Here is a 17,127-nt window from a genome sequence, read left to right as displayed (position 1 = left end):
GTGAACCTAAAAGTTCATCCCTAAAGTGAACCCAAGAATTTCTCCATTCTGGATATACAAAAGAAAGCAAAATAATTTATCGCTCACCTGTTGGTTCCTCTTTCCTAAAGAGAAGAATATGGTGATTTTTAACAGAAGGACTTCATCTGATCTTTAATGGTAAATCCTCATATCTTGTTCTATTTGAAAGTGTTTTATTGAAGAACAGATAATCTGTTTTGCATGTTGGATCCGGTGACTTTCTTGGTTATTCCGATGAGATGAAAACGTATTGCAATGACTTATTCATAAATATGTTCATCAAAGTTTAAGCCGTACAAACTAATATGGTCACCAATACTCAGAAGGTATATACAATCAATACTATTAATATGTTTGTTAAAATTGTAGAAACTTATACAATATATAATTACTATAAATTTGCAAAATATAAGAACTTTCTAGTTAAAAAGTATTCTTATTTTCTCGATAAAAAATATTTTGTATCTTCATTTTAATTTACAGTAATTTTTTTTTCATCAATTATTAGAGAAACCTATTATCCCAAAATTTTATTATTTAACAGTTACTTTGTATATTATTTAAATAGCTGATATAAATAAAATGATATTTATATATTAATAAAATAAATTAATATATGTTATAAAATAAATACAGTCATCCATTCATCAACATTGCATTCATCACCAGACTTCAAATAGTTCTTCACGTAGCTTTAATTTTTATCCCCTAGAAAAACATATATATTTTTAACACAGAATGTTAGTTCATGATCTCACGAAAAAAATCAAAAAGAAAACATGTTAGGATGTCTAAGTATTTACATTTTTGTCTGCAAATATTGTTTCTAAAGTTTCAGCAAACTCGGGATTGGATGGTTTCCAGGTATGCACCACTTTGGCTTGAATAACCCACGTTGTTTTCCATGGTTAAATCTTATCAAGGTAAACAGTTTTTTATTTTTGCTTGAAAGACATTATATGAGAAAGAATAGAAAACATCGTGTTTGCTTTGAGGCTATATGGCCAATATATAGGAAACATAGAGGCTGAGGTTTAGGATATTCTTATTCAATTTAGTTAGAAAATATAGGAAATTATATTTTAGTTGGAAAATTTAAAGATTTGAAAAAGATTTGAAATTATATTTTAGTTGTACAATATTGATATGTTTAAGATATGGAACTATAACGATTGGTTGAGTATCTAAAATTTAGTATTTTCAGTATAGTTTTGGTTTTAAATGTTGCGCTTTTTTTGGTTATTGATCTGAAAAAAAGATTTGCAATTACAATATATTTTTAAACATATTTCAAAGTTGTTAATCCCGTTTAATTCTCAAAATTTGGGGATTTATTATATTCATTTTTTTAATATACCAGCGTTTAAACCCAATAGTTATCTCTACATATGACCGACATTTTGTAAAAATTATTGAGGTTTAGGGGTTCGTTTGTAGCTTCCAAATCTATGAACACGAATGTTATATACTTGAAGTTTATCATTGATTGCAATACAAATGTTTGGTTGAAGTATATTAATGATCGTAATTAAAAGTTTGATTTACATATTAATAGATAAAACATTGGTATTGAATGATGTATAGTTGTAATGTCAAGCCTGCAGAATCCAAATTTCGTGAGGAGACAACACATGAATTTAAATGTTCAAGTGCCAGTGCTAATGGAACATTGGAACATGATGATCTAAATTCAATATACAATTTTTTAACATACACTGTTAACGAAAAAGTGTATTTTATCTTCTTTTTTTATGGTTAAGATCGAAGGAAGAACTTTGATATGTATTCTATAGCTGTCAATTTGTTAATGTCGTATAGTTTTGGTGTAAATAAATAGATATGTTAAGTAAAATAAAAGGAAAAAGATATTAAAAAGATTTCCTGTTGAATTAAAAGACTATGTAAATAAAAGCATAGTATTAAAATATTTCAGTGGCAAGGATTTGTAAATATATTGAAAACAGAAGGGCACTTCAAAAAAGGGCCTTCTGTTTTAATAGTATAGATGAGTTTGTCAACCCATTTTTTCTGAAGCCCATCGATTTCAAATTTTGAGTTTTTAACCGTAAATTTCTCATTCTTATCATATATAGCTAAGCTTGACCAAAAAAAATCATAAGGGTATATAGCTAAGCTAATTAAAAATCTAATTCCCCAAGTATCTTATTCCATATTTCCATCTAACAGATTGAATATTACCTTTTTTTTCATTAATCCTTTTTCTCCACTATGTTAGATATTTATATTTGACTATTTTATATATTTTCAAGTATTTAAACCAACTTAAAAGTATCATATATATTCTGGATGTTTTTATATACACTAAAACTAAAAATAATTAATATATATATATAAGTATATAAATCTTTTTCAGATACACCTTGGTATCCAAAATACTTCGGTTCGAATTGGTTATGGTTTTGGTTGTCTAAATATCAAAATTTTGAATACTTGAAAATATTTAATCAATTTTGGTTTGGATTGGTATTACTCTTTCGGATCGTGATCTGTTCGGTTCTTCAAATTTGAATTTTTTATCCAACTTTGATATTAACATGAAAAATAAATAGCAATATATTTTTAAAATATATACCCGCACAGGCGTGCAGGTCAAAATCTAGTTAACTTTAAACCAAAATACCTATCTGATCAAGACAGTTGGACACTTTTCCAACGAATAGTGATGCCCAGAAAAAATACATTCGGTAAGCATTTAATTACTTTGGGATGATCGCAAAACAATCTTCTTAGCCTTAAATGGGTGGTTATTACATCATACTGAATCAGTAGCGGATGTAGATGTGTCACGTGCCCGTCTCTTTTTTAAATATGATAGAAATAAAATTATGTGCTCCCGTCTACCTAGACTCGGAGGTCTGCCATTATACTGAACTGTATGTATGTTTCATGGTATAATTGATGTATTATATATTTCTTTATGGATGATGTACAAAACTCACGAAGGATATGGAGGAGACGGGTAAGCAAATGATCAAACATTGTCGGGGATTGCCTTTGGCTATCAGAGTGTTAGGAGGTCTGTTGACTTAAAAATACACAGTGCACTATTGGAAATGAGTATCTGAGAATATTGGACCTCATCTACGTGAAAACAATTCATTAAACCGTATATTGTCTCTGAGCTTTGAAGAGTTGCCGGCTTATTTGAAGTGTTGCTTCCTCTACTTGGCCCATTTTCCTGAAGATTATGAAATAGATTTCTGAAATCTGTCCTATTTATGGGTTGCGCAAGGAATTATCAGGTATAGCGATGGAAAGATGTTGTGGGCAAGAGTCCGGCAGTCCGGAAATATGGAACTGAAGTTTAGTCCAATAGTTCGGATTGGTACCTGAAACAAGAGTAAACCTTTTTATGAGTTTTTATAAGTTTTATGATGCAAACAGAAGCAAATATGAATATGAATCAGAATGATAATATGAATAAAAACATATAGAAAAAGGATAGATTGATGGAGATGGGATCTTTGTTGCTCGACTGAAGTCTCTCTCAACAAGATCAATGGATGGAAGATAGATAGATATGGGATTTGCTTGCTGGACTTAAGTCTCTTTCAAGGCAAATCAGTTGATGAAAATGATGGGGAGGATTGAGGACGCCACAAAGCTCTGTGAAATGAGGCTTTGATAAGTCAGGTTGCTCAAGAGCTGCTTCTCACAACACTCAAAAGGCTTAGATAATAGTTTTGAAAAAAACTAGAAAAACTGCATATTCATTCATAAAATTCAAGGGTGCCTTAAAATGGACAAACGACTTTGAGCTTTATAGGCTCGACTAAGAGGACTCTGGAAAAGACCAAACGGTCATAAACAATAAAAGGAAAGCTAATAACTTGAAAATAAAGTTTGGTCTTCAAAGGAGCTGATCTAAGAGGGTATATGGCTGTTGGAGGTGATTTGCTTGGCCATAAATGGAGATCTTTCTTGTTCTTGAATCTGGATGGTTTGAGAGGATAAGAAAGCATCCTGGAAATCTTCTTTATGGCTGGATGGGAGCTGATCACGTTCCTGGTTTGAGCAGAAAAGAGCTGTTGGACATTAATGTCGGTTTGCTCCAAATATGGTAAGAGTGATTGCATGAGAATCCGCCTGATCCTCTGGCTGCTGGTGCATGGTATAGAGTCTTGGATGTCTTCTGGTTGGCTTAGAGTATCTCCTGGTTTCCACAAATAGGTTTTGGTCGGACCAAATAAAATTGGTTGGCAACTTTCCCAAATTAATGTCGGTTTGACCGGTTTTGGGAAATTGATTGTATCTTGGTATTCACTGAACCAAATCTCTTGATTTTGGGCTTCCTGGAAAGATACGAGACTCTTCTTTAAGCCCATGATTGATTCTGGAGGAGGCCGCTTCATGGTTGGATTAAAATCCACTTCAAAAGGCTGATACTCGCAACTGGATGGGCTGGAGAACCTCCAGTTTGTAAAATACATAACTTTCTGGTACGGATATATTTTGATATGATTCCAACTGGTATGGACTCCGTATTGAGTGTAGAATCCATGAAAATTGGTTTCATGTTGAAATTCCTTCTGGTGGTTTAGATATTCGCCTTGGACTGAACCTCGGTCGATGGTACCTTCTAGATGGCTGGTTTGGAAGGTTTGGTGAGACTCTGGTCGAACCATGGATTTCGTGACCACAACAAAAGACTATTCAAGATTAGAAATCTACATAGAAGATTTGGTTAGGAGAAACATGGTTATTTCTGAAAGAGACAATGCCACTTCGATATTTAAAAGTTGTTGTTTACATGACATGATGAGAGAACTTTGTTTGTCTAAATCCGAAGAAGAGAACTTCGTACAAATTGTATCTTCGGACACACACCCTCAGTCTCTTAGTTTATCTCAGAGATTTGTCTCACATAATCAAGATACATTAGACTTTGAGAGAGAGATAAATAATTCAAAGGTACGATCTCTAATGGTTTTCCATGAGGGGTTTTTTGGGGGAAAAACCTCGGAAGCCCTCAAGTTTAAGCTGTAAAAGGTTACTGCAGCTGAGAGTATTACATATCCCTGCCATTTTTAAAGGAAGGAAGCTACCTTATAGGCATTGGAAAACTCATCCACTTAAGATATATGGACTTAGATGATGCTAAGGTATCCCAACTACCATCTTCTCTAGGAAATCTAAAGTTTTTGATCTATCTAAACTTAAATGTAGTTGGGGCTTTTGTACTCCATAATTTATTGATGGGGATGAAAGAATTGAGGTATCCAAGTAGTTTGGATAAGAAGACAAAGTTGAAATTAAGTCATCTAGTAAAGCTGGAGACGTTGGAGAATTTCTCAACAGAGTGTGGAAATTTAGAAGATCTTCGTGGTATGGCAAGATTGAAGACTCTTGTAATCGCTTTAACAAGTGAAAACAACTTAGAAACTCTATCTGCATCGATAGGTGGACTGAGACACCTGGAAAATCTTGATGTATCGTAAGGTGCAGAAAATTCATACTTCCATAAATCCTGCGGATATGTTGACAAATAGTTTATCAGGAAACAATTTTGAGAGGTGTCTGGTGACATTTAATGTTACTGACTAAGTTGAGACAGCGGAAGCGCGAGATGGTTTGTCGGTTTATCACCTCGCAGGAGAAAGAAGTTCAGATGGTCAAGTCTTAGAAATCGACAAAGGGTTCAGATGGTCAAGTCTAAAAAGGAAGTCTAAGGCAGTTCGGATTTAGAGCTGAGGGTCACCGGTAAAGGTGACAGGTTTGTTCATTTCTGGTGGTAAAGTTGGAAGGATTGCAAGAATGATTCACTAGTTGAGACTATGACGGAAGTCCCAGGTTCATCTTACGTTGAGTCAATCGACATAGAGATGGTATTTCTTTTACGGATTTTGCAAGCACAAGTGACCAAACGCTCAAGGTGGAGATTTGTTGGTTATGTGCATTTGGTCTGAATGGATGTGTCTTGATGGATACCACTCCGTGGATGCAATTCCGTGGATACGTTTGTATACACTTGATACTAGTGAATCGTTGAGAGTATCGTTCTCTCTCCAGATATACCGCAAGGGAACTAGGTAACCAAATTTTGTATCTTTAACAAATTCAAACAACAGCAAAAAGTGTGTTAAGGTTAATTAGTCAAGTGAGATAAACCGGTTAATTGGTTAGAGGAATTCTCAACATTTCCCATCTCTTTGTGTTATTGTTCTAAAAGAGTAGTTAAAATCTGCTTAAAATGATTTGCTTTTTTGGTTCGTCAGTCGTGTAGACACGAATCGGCTTTGAGGCGAATGAACCGAATAATAAACTCTTTCCAGTCTTGTATTTTGCTGCAATTAATCAGACTGTGGTTTGTCTCACTATCATTACTGGATTGAGTGAAGAAGATATTAATCTTAATACGATTATTCCTAATTAAATATTGTATAGAGCGGTAGATTATATAGGTCATTGTCTTTTGCTTTTCTGTTCTATTTGGAACATCTTTGTTTCTCCTTCTTGAAACAACTTTGATCTTGGTTTTTCCATATTGTATTTTGGTGATCACAGTCACAGGTACTTAAAAGTTAGAGAAATTACTTAGAATGACTCTAATTAATCATAAAATGATTAGACTAACTCATATAATTTTGAAATTACTAGATTAACTCTTGAGGCATGCAACTTTACGATTTTGCCATCACTAATAATTAAACCATGATTTTTTTTTGATCAACCATTAAACCATAATTAAAAAGTATATATTTAATATTATAAGAAAAAAAACAAATACTTTACGTCTTTAGCATTTCTCCACCGATGTCGACGAAACGCTCTTCTCGTCGTCTCGTCATCTCCATCTTTGACGCTCCCTTTTCCCTCACCGGCTTCGTCTCCGTCACCTCTACCGTGACTCAGACTTTGTCTCCGCCATCCTCCACGATAACTCACCTTCGTCTCTTTCCTATTGGACAAACCCGAAATCGATTTCACCTCAGTCACAGGCTTCAACTACAATCTACTCTAATCTGTGAGTCTTTAATCTATGCTATTTTAGTTGTTGTTATCATAGATTAATTGATTGCATGTTGAAATTTTGGAACCCTAATTCCCAGTGTCATCTAAACTTTGACTTTCAGATCTGTTAAATTCAATCGTATTTGATAATTAACATTTACTCTCTGTTTTATTTAAAGGTCTATGAACTAGTGTGGTACTTGGAACCACCAAAACAAACTCTATGTTAACAAGTCTGTCCTCAATAAGGAGGCCCCCAGGATGGCCAAAGCTGTTGCCAACCAGGTATAATTCTTTTCTTTCAATCATTGATTGTTGTGCGTTGTTATGTTTGGTTGCCTATAGCCTATAGGTTATTCTCTAGATTGGTTAGTCTTGTCTAATGTTGCAGTGAATTGATACTTTTTGATTGTAGTTTTGGTTTTAGGAGCTGTGATGAGAAAGCTAACACGTAAGAAGAGGACTCCTTTGTGGAGTATCTCTTATATGAATATATTTGTTATGCTTGGCTCTGAGATATATTCTTTCACATCTCCTTTTTCTTTTCTCTTTGTCTCTCAGTATTAATCAATTTGTTGTCTTATCTATTTAGGCAGTGGACAACTACTACAAACCTGATTTAAAGAAGACAGCACTTGCTAGGTGCAGCGTGATCAGCAAAGGCCTTAGAGTCGCCAAGTCTCATCTCAAGAAGAGGAACATGCAGGCTTGAAGATTTGGCCATTGACTGAACATTTTACTTCTGAAAAAGCTATGATTTGTGATTTCAGACAAAATTTTATAGGTTATAAAGATTTTTCATGGATAGTTCAGTTTCTTGCTTGTAACACCTCCACTGTTATGTTTTTTTTTCTCAGAATGATATTAAATAAAAAGTAGTAAGCTGGTTGCTGTCCACATTCCTTGTCAGCAGTGAAATAATACTAGTAGTTGCTCCTTGATCATGATATTGTGAGTCAGTTCATGATAGTGATAACTAGTAGTACTTCTGAACTTTATATATATGTAATGTGAATTGAAAGAGAGCAGTATCTGATACAGACTCAAGAACATGTCAAATGCAGGAACCTATTCTTACATATAAAGCAGTATCTGATACAAGCTCAGTGTATTTATTTGTGGCTTTGACAACAGATTGTTCTCTTTTCTTTTTGATGACAACAGATTGTTCAAGAAACTCTAAATGTGGGAACAGATGTTTAGCTCCACCAACAATGAACAAACGTTCAAGAAAAGATGGATGAAAGAAATGATGACAGTTACCAAATGTTTTGCGTAATTCTGATTTTAGTTAACCTAAAAATAAATCAGATTCGAAATTAATGTAAACCGGGTTAAAATTAAGTATTAAATTAAGTTTGGTTTACATAAACCCAGATTTTCGTCAATAAATCTGCCACAACATAAATTAAAAAGTCTATCACCACATAAGCAAAAAATCTGCAAACAATTTTAAATCGGATATAAAAATCTGCCGTAAAAAATAAGTCTTAATACAAAAAATAAATCGGTCCATAAGAAAATAAGTTGACCACATAAATCTACCATTAATAATTAATCTGCTACCTCATATGACAGACATATTTTAAAAAATCTGTTTTTTAATCAAATCAGACAATTAACTCTGCCGTGTAAATAAATCTGACATTTTTAAAAAAATCTGACACCATTTTAATGATAGATTTATTTTTCTACACAGATTTTATAAATAGACTTATTATTCAGACAGATTTATTTTTTCAAAACAAATCTGCCGTCGAAAAATAATAAGGATATTTTAGTAATATCTATTTTTTTGTTATAACTATGTTCAAGGGCAATTTTGACCAGAAAAACATTTTAATAATTTTCAAAAAATAAGAGTTATTCTAGTAATTACACAACTAATATGAGTCATTCCAGTAAACTTCTAAAAGTTATTTGTTTGTTTTGTGCATATACCGTTTTGGTGATCATAAATAAATTATTCATAGGTTCAGCTGTATTTCCAACTCGTTTCTTTGTTTCAGCACGAGTTATTGGATAGCCTACAGTCGACATGTGTTTAACAAACACAAATAATTGAGACTACTTTGTCTCCTCGAAAGTAGGACATAATGTTCTACTAATAAACCAACGAGAAGACAAAAACAATTCTGAACAAGGATGTTGAACTGAACAAGAAAATCTGTTGTTGTATACGAGTGGAAGGCTATGAAGTATAAATAGCCAACTCCAGTGTCATTTGATGTTATGAACCAAGGACTAGGATCTCGAAGCACCTGTGCGTTGGATTTGGGTTTAGCTAAAATACACTGAGATTGTTATATAAGAAAGTTTGTGTTAGAACATATCTCTGGTGTAAAAACTTTATTTTTTTTCTAAAATGAAATAAGTTTTGTTTCAACACTACTCCAATTTGGAGCAAAAATAGAATGAAACAAAAAAAAATATTATTCTTGAGTAAATTCATTTTTACTCTATTATAAAATAAAAAATAGAATATAGTTGAAATATTTTTTATTCTAAATTTCATTTTAGCTTGAAGATGGAGATGCTCTTAAACATAATCATCTACTCACGGTTTAGTTGTTTCTTTGTTTAAAGGATCCATCCTCCACTTTTGTTCGTGTTTTTCTTCTATTTAAATCAATAAAAACAAGAAAAAGACAATGATAATGTGTTCTAGTATTTTTCTACAGCTTGTTCAATTGCTTTGGGCAACTTGTTCTCAAGTTGTAATTCCACGAGGTCACATATATCAGTTGATGAGAGAACTCAAGTTGAGATTCGACGAGGTCACATATATCGGTTGATGAGAGCACTTCTGCCATCCTACCAAAAAAGATTATCTTCCTTTTCCCCAACAAATTTACATCGTTTCAACAAAAAAAAACACAAACAAAATCATGGCTAACACAAAAGAAAAGCCTGAATCTATAGGGACCGGTCAGAACAAGCTACAACTAGTATATTGTAATATATAAAAGATTATATTTAAAATAATCAATATAATTAAATCAGGATCCCTTTTATGAAATTACCCCTACTTTTCCATGGTATATTACTTTTTGTGCCATCAAATTTTCCTTAAAACCAGATTTCATTAAGGGTAATTTAGGTAATGAAAAAGTTACCAACATATTAACTTCATCGACTAATAAGAATACATATTATCTACCATTTTTATTTCTAATAATCTAAACAGTTAAGCTATTAACAATCAATTATCACGTTATTTTATCTCTCTCCTCTCTTTCTTTTCTCTGAAATTTTTTTTTCTGTTGTTTTACTCCAATCACAGCCAGATATTTTTTCCCAGACTAATAGATCAAGCATCATGTGGTGTTTCTGGTTGTCATTTGGATGAGGATGTTGGCTCTCCCTTCCTGTGGTGTTGAGGTAGGTCTGAGATGGTTGAAACGGGAGAGTTCAAGATGGATGTCGACATTGTTGGACAGAGGTGGCTGGAAAATTGTGGCGCAGGTGGTTAGAGGTGACCAACGAATCCGGTTAACTAGGGTTTTTCTTTTGTTTCGGTTTTGTTTGGTTTAGCTTTGTTTTAAATTAATTGTGTAATCAATCATTAGCCAATTCATGGTTTGGATTAAAATAAATATATTAATTAAAAAAGATATTACGTTTGTTTTGATTAACTTTATCATGACAATGCATTAAAGTTATTTTTGCGTAGCTAAAACATTTCTTTTTAAGACATTTGTTTTAAAATTACGATATATTGAATATAATTTTTTTATAATAATCACATTATTAACATTGGGATCCAAACAAAACAGAAACTTAAAAATAAATAAATGAAACCGGATTGTGTATTTAACACTACACAGTATATATATATCTCAAAGAAATATCAAATCATCCCTAAACAATCACACATTTCTAAATATATTGGAAAATATACAAAAGAGTAACATAGTAAAAAAAATTGAGAATATACTCGCCCTTACAAAGGGCGGGTCAGTATCTAGTCTACTCTATTAAAATAAAATCTAGTTTTTATCTACTTATAAATGTTGTCATTTAATTTTGGACCTATTCACAGCTCATTAGGAATGAATATAATATCCATATAATTCAGTTACACAAGATGCCTATTTTAAGTATAAGCATATTCTTACCTAATACACTAACTGAATTATATTAACCGATTATCTGTAAGTCGTCGGACTATACAAAAATAATCACCATTAACCGTTTAAATTTTTTATTATATTTGTGGTTTACTATTTGACACATTTATTTATAAAAACGTACGCAAACAAAAAAAAAGTTAATTTAAAATGAGAATATGTTATATTGATTACTTTCATAATTTATTTTCTATAGCATAGTTAGATTATATGCAATATTACATTTTATAAACCAAGAATAGGAGAAAACGTTTGGGTACTTATTTAGGTTTAGCTCGTGTATATTCTGGTTTTAGGTTTTCGGAGTTAAAATTTTTTAGCTCTATTTGGATATTTAGAAATTTTGGTTCGGGTTTGGTTCGGATTTGATTTGGATCTTTGCGGATTCGGTTCGGGTTTGGATAACTCATTTAAATAGTCTTAAAATTTTAGAATTCATATATAATTTTAAAATAATATAAAATAATATATAACATATCAATTTTAATAATATATGCCAAATTCTAAAAATAAAATAAAATAATATATAACATATCAATTTTAATAATATATGCCAAAATACGTAAACTTACCATAAATTTCGATTTGACTTGAATATTTGGATGGAGAATCAATATATATTTTAAGTATTTTGGTGTTTTGAATATTGTTTTGTTGTTTTTGATATTTACTTTTGACTATTAATATATATTTTCAATTATTTTAGACAGTTCAAAATGTGTTATACATTTTTGATATTTTTTGGATATTAAGTCTAAAAGCAGTTAACATCCCTAGACTATATTTGAGAAGTGATTTTGCCACGTGTCTTCTCTACAATCGTTTTCACAAAAAAAATTGTGACGTGGCTATTAAGATTGATGACATGTCATATGGTTAAATATGACATGGACAAGTACATTTAATAATGATATATATTTTTGGAAATCTTTTTAAAATATGGCAATAACTCATATATTACATTTAATATTGATTTATATTTTTGGTAAACTTTGTAGAATATGGTAATAACTCATAAATCATCACTAAAATAAATATATTCAAATCTGACATTTTAATTTCGAAATATTATATAATTTTACTTCTATAATTATAAAATTTTTATCACCTAAAATTTTCTAAATTTTCTGAATTTTCTAAATTTTCTGAATTAAAAAAAAAAATCGTAATATCATTAGTTTTTTTTAGATATCTACAAATTATATAAATATTATTTAGTTTTAATTTTGATAACTATACAATTTTATATGATTTTTAGTAATTTTGTACAAGTTGATTTAATACATTTAACAAAAAGAAATAAATAAATTTTTATCTAAGATTTTAACTTTATATATATACATATATATTCTTAATATAATTTAAAAAAAATATTTTCTTTTAACTTTATGCTTAATTAGTGATATTTATATTAATTATTGGCCAAAATAATAAAATATATAATATTAATAAATTACATTTTAAAATATAAAATATAACTTTTAAAAAATTCATCACTACATATGGTGTAGGAAAACACCTAGATTAATAATTGTGACATGACTACTAAAATTGTTAACATGTCTTATAGATTAATACGACATAGACAATTATATTTAATGTTAATTTATATTTTGGTAAACTTTTAAAATATGGTAATAACTCATATATTATTTATATTTTGGACTTTTTAAAAATATTGTAATAACTCATAAATCATCATTAAAATAAATATATTCAATTATGGTATTTTAAATTTCGAAATATCATTTAAATTAAAAATATTTCAAAAATATATACATATTTTTATAAAATTATAAAAATTAAATCATAAAATCAAATTAAATCGTAAAATCATTAGTTTCTTATATATATATATATACAGATTTTATAAGTATTGTTTAATTTTAATTTTTGTCAATTATGCAATTTCACATATTTATTTAATATATTTAATTAAAATAAATATATAGAAAAATCTACATAAAATTATAATTTTAAATATATACATGCACGTTCTTAAATATAATTCAAAATAAACAAAATTGTTTTTATCTTAGTTTTAATGTTCAGTTAAATCAAATTTATATTAAATATTGATAAGAAAAAAGAAAATTTATAATATTAATAAAAAATTAAATATAATTTATATTTATCTATTAAAAATATTTTAAAATTCTTTTACTGCACATGGTGCAGGAAAACACCTAGTATTCAAGTATATAAATATGTTAGGTATATTTGGATACCTAAAATATTTTAGTTCAGATTAGATTCGATCCTGTTTTTTTTAGATACCAAAATTTTGAATCCATTTAGATATTTAACCATTTTTTTGTTCGGATTCGAAGCTAAATTTTTCATCAGATTATGTTCGGTTTTTTGGACTTGAATTTGGAACCAAAAGGGATTCCGGTCCAAAAACTAAAAAACAGACAATTTGAAAGCGAAACGAAAACTAAATGTTCATCCCCAATATATTAATGAACAAACATGCATGTTAATAATATTTTTCAATAAATAATAATTTCGTGCTTTTTTAAAGTGCGAGTTAATATCCTAGTATTCTATTCTCTTAAAAGATCCGTCAAGGAAGAACAAATTCTTGAATCCCAAAATATGATCACAAAGAGGCCATCTCAGTGTCAATGTCAAGGAATCAACTTTGTTAGTTTATTTTTTAAAAAAGCATTAATAAAACTCTCGAGATTTATAATAAGGTTTAACATATTTCTCATCACTTTCGTATCTCCAACTACTTCTCATCAGCAAGATCACTCGGAAGATCTTCTCCGGAAGGTATTTTTCCGGGATAGTTAGTCACAGGAGGATCCGAACCGTTCATGCTGCAATTCAACAGGCAGAAGAGACAACAAAATAAGACTAAACAGTGAATGTTATCATATGTGAGCGCTTTTATGATCAAACAAGCTTACCATTTATCCACAAGAACTACCGAACGAAGCTCACAGTTAGCGAAACTGCAGCAATATCGAAAGAAGTTGGGATATCGAGAATACAATACAATGCCAAATGATCAAAAAGAGATAAAGAATAACGGCAAGCTTACTGTGAAGATATCTCGCTTTTCACGGTTGGAACACAATCGTTTCCAAATGAGTTTAATGTATGATACAAGAACCCACTATGAGTAACAACTGCAATTTCCTTTTCTTTCCTTGTACTCAACCTGAAGATCAGTCAAAAAAAATCATGTCAAGTCTTGAGTGAGAAAAAAAAACATATCAAGTAAATAGAGATGTAAAGAAGAGTCGCAGATATTCACCAGTTCATGAATTTCACGCCTCTGGCTGCGAGATCTTTGTCCTCCTCTCTGATCTCAGGCTTCCACAAGACATCTTCGTCAGTTTCTACCTGTAAACAGAAAGAATATGAGAAAATGTGAAAACAAAATAAAATAAAAAAGCCACTATAAAGTAAAAGGAAGACAAAATATAGTTTCTAAAGACAAATATGGTTAGGAGACATGCCAATGAAAAATCAACTGCAGGGAATAACTCGCGGTACTTGGTGATACTGCTTCTTCTGTCACAAGGATGAACACCCTGAAACCAAACCAATAACATGGCAAAAAGGTTTTCTATCAAGCAACTGCGAGCGTTGCACAATATGTGTGTGAAAAGTAAAAAACATACCAAATGTTCTCGGCAAGATTCAACTGCAATGAACGGTGGACGATTTAAGCTTGATATAGCAGGACGGTCGCTGCTTCCTGCACCAGTCGTCATAAGCGGAGGTGCATCAACGCCATCTATGTAACCCTCTCCTCCAAAAGTTCCAACCGCAGTTTGCAAAGTCCTAAAACAAAACAAAAGTATTGAGGTAAAGGATGAACAACATAACATAAGTCACTAAGCATGTTCTGAAAGTAAGAATTCAACCATGAAAAAATGTCATTAACATCCCACGAGTTTTTGGGCGTGACAAAATCGAGTATATTACCTGAGCAGAGGCGACACAATAACCAACTCAATCCTGTTAGAGATCCCACTTGCCTTAACATGCTTGCGCAGGTTATCAACCTACAACAACATAAATCATATTACATCCCTTTTGTGTGTAATATTACCAGCAACAGATCATTAATATATTCATACTTTATGAAAAATCCAAGTAACAAAACCCGAAAAACATGATGATACCTGTTGCCATCCGAGAGGAGTAAGATGTGCGTCAAAGAGATCCTCAGATAAGTAAGCATCATGGTTCTTCTCTCCTTCTACGTTATGAACCCCTTGAGCATGTCTTACCTAAACACACACAGAAGAACTCTAATCAGAATCTGAGGAAAACAGAGCCAAATAAAAAATACAATACGTTGGAAGAAGCACCAAACCAGATGTATGGTTTTGCAACGATGAAGTGGGTAAAGGCCTTGACTTGGTTTTGCCTCCATATCTAAATTTTCATTATCCATCCAGCAAAAAGATCATTCAAATACTATAACCGATGAAGCGTTTTTAAAAAGAAAGCAAAACCCTTGAATCGTGTTATCTCTAAAGACAAAATCTACAGACAAAACTCCAGATTCCGACAAGAGAAACAGAAAGAGAGAGTTACCTTGAGAAGGAATAGAGTTGCAACAACGAGGAGAGAGAGTCCTAGGCGATGGAAGAGGAGAAACTGAGGAAATGGAAATGAAGGGGGGAAATGAAAGAGCTGAGTTCATTGGTGAAGTTTAATAATATTATCTGAAATTTGTGTTTGGGTCCGTGTGTCCAGCTTTTTCTGATTTATTTCCTTTATTAACTACCGTTTCCTAATTTTCCATAGGTATCTTTTGTCATTGCACGAAAATGACTTTTTGGAATATTCCGAATATATCAGCTCCTTTTCTTGTGGTGGTTCTGTACTGTTTCGAGTTGAACTAATATATTTCATCTACAATAAGTGAACAATTTTTTTTCATTTCAATTTTTAATTCATTAAATTATAAATATTAATAATTTTAATTATATTTAATTCGTAATAGAATAGCCATTCGAGGAAAAAATATTTAATTTAGTTTTCATGTATAGTCAGAGAATAACCTGTTATTTTACAAATATAAATATATGAAATATATTTATAATTTAAATTAGCAGTTCCAACATGACTATCCATTCATGCATTTTTAGGCTCAAACCGACTCTGTCCACCCTAGGGTTTTAGTCAATAGACGAAACTTCATGACATCTATTCCCATACGAACAAAGCAAAGATAGGAGTTCTACGGACCTGGAGGTTTTATAATCAGATTTGGCATGATTCAGTTTTGATAATGTTTTCTAAATACTCTTTACTCAATGCTCTCATATTGAATTTTTGGTAGAATATTTACATTTAGAATATATAAAATTTAAAAATAATTATATATTTAATTTATTTTATTCTATAATATAAAATAATATTTATAATAAAAAATCTATATTATTAAAAACAAAGTTGCAATTAAATATTAAAGATTTTTAAAAGATTAATATTTCACATTTAAAATATTATATAATTTATATAATGAAGCTCTTTGTTTTTCTCTAGGAGAAACTTCAGAAAAGAGTGAATGGTTAGACATGGAAATGTCTAGGGGGAAAGAAAGTCCTAACTAAATCTATTATGCTAACTCTTCCGACATATATCATGTCTAGCTTTTAGCTTCCATTGGAGACATGCAAAAATCATGAAAGTGCTATTGCACAATTTTGGTGGAGCTCAAATCTGCCAAATAGAGGAATTTACTGGGAAAAATAGAAGAAACTTTGTTTACTGAGAGAGGAGGGTAAAATTCGTGATTCATGAGTTCAACTTGTGGCAAAATAACTTTGGCTACCGGTCCAATTCCCAGATTCTTTAGTACCTCGCATCCTGCGGGGAAAATATTATCGTATGAATTCGCCTTTGCGAATTTGTTCAATGACTTACCCATTATATGAGTGGACTATTATCACAACTACAACAAAGCTACTGCTCTTGGGACTATTTATAGAGAATCAAAAGAATGGGATCTTAGACTATTGGAGAATTACAC

General features: G+C 31.0%; 1 protein-coding gene, 1 long non-coding RNA gene, 1 other non-coding gene and 1 pseudogene across 3 annotated transcripts; 3 read left to right on the top strand and 1 right to left on the bottom strand.

Annotated features, from left to right (window-relative positions):
* Positions 1-980: 980 nt before the first annotated feature.
* On the top strand, positions 981-5,480 carry LOC108835832 (probable disease resistance protein RXW24L; annotated as a pseudogene).
* Positions 5,481-6,792: 1,312 nt separating this feature from the next.
* On the top strand, positions 6,793-7,940 carry LOC130496833 (uncharacterized). The gene is made up of 3 exons (XR_008935970.1): positions 6,793-7,006; positions 7,173-7,278; positions 7,586-7,940. It is a non-coding gene; the product is annotated as an uncharacterized LOC130496833 (long non-coding RNA).
* LOC130497262 (small nucleolar RNA R24) lies at positions 7,420-7,513 on the top strand. The gene has a single exon (XR_008936267.1). It is a non-coding gene; the product is annotated as a small nucleolar RNA R24 (small nucleolar RNA).
* A 5,754-nt stretch (positions 7,941-13,694) lies between the features above and the next one.
* LOC108811188 (phosphoglycerate mutase-like protein 2) lies at positions 13,695-15,843 on the bottom strand. The gene is made up of 10 exons (XM_056989754.1): positions 15,684-15,843; positions 15,460-15,521; positions 15,266-15,373; positions 15,066-15,145; positions 14,759-14,921; positions 14,590-14,668; positions 14,389-14,473; positions 14,173-14,292; positions 14,039-14,083; positions 13,695-13,948 (listed from the first exon to the last, which is right to left on the bottom strand). Coding segments are annotated over exons 1-7 (603 nt in total). The 5' UTR covers positions 15,793-15,843; the 3' UTR covers positions 13,695-13,948; positions 14,039-14,083; positions 14,173-14,292; positions 14,389-14,471.
* Positions 15,844-17,127: the final 1,284 nt, after the last annotated feature.

Source organism: Raphanus sativus, chromosome 6 (assembly GCF_000801105.2).
Source record: "Raphanus sativus cultivar WK10039 chromosome 6, ASM80110v3, whole genome shotgun sequence".
Taxonomy (NCBI): domain Eukaryota; kingdom Viridiplantae; phylum Streptophyta; class Magnoliopsida; order Brassicales; family Brassicaceae; genus Raphanus; species Raphanus sativus.
Note: the sequence above shows the minus strand (reverse complement) of the source record. Positions and strands in the feature narration are given on the sequence as shown.

What these genes read in the sequence shown, in the direction of transcription:
- LOC108811188 (XM_056989754.1), bottom strand. Translation starts at nt 15,792, where the DNA reads ATGAACTCAGCTCTTTCATTTCCCCCCTTCATTTCCATTTCCTCAGTT. An exon ending in GTTGCAAAACCATACATCTG is followed by an intron (nt 15,374 to 15,459) that starts GTTTGGTGCTTC and finishes GTGTGTGTTTAG; the next exon opens with GTAAGACATGCTCAAGGGGT. An exon ending in AATCTTGCCGAGAACATTTG is followed by an intron (nt 14,669 to 14,758) that starts GTATGTTTTTTA and finishes GTTTGGTTTCAG; the next exon opens with GGTGTTCATCCTTGTGACAG.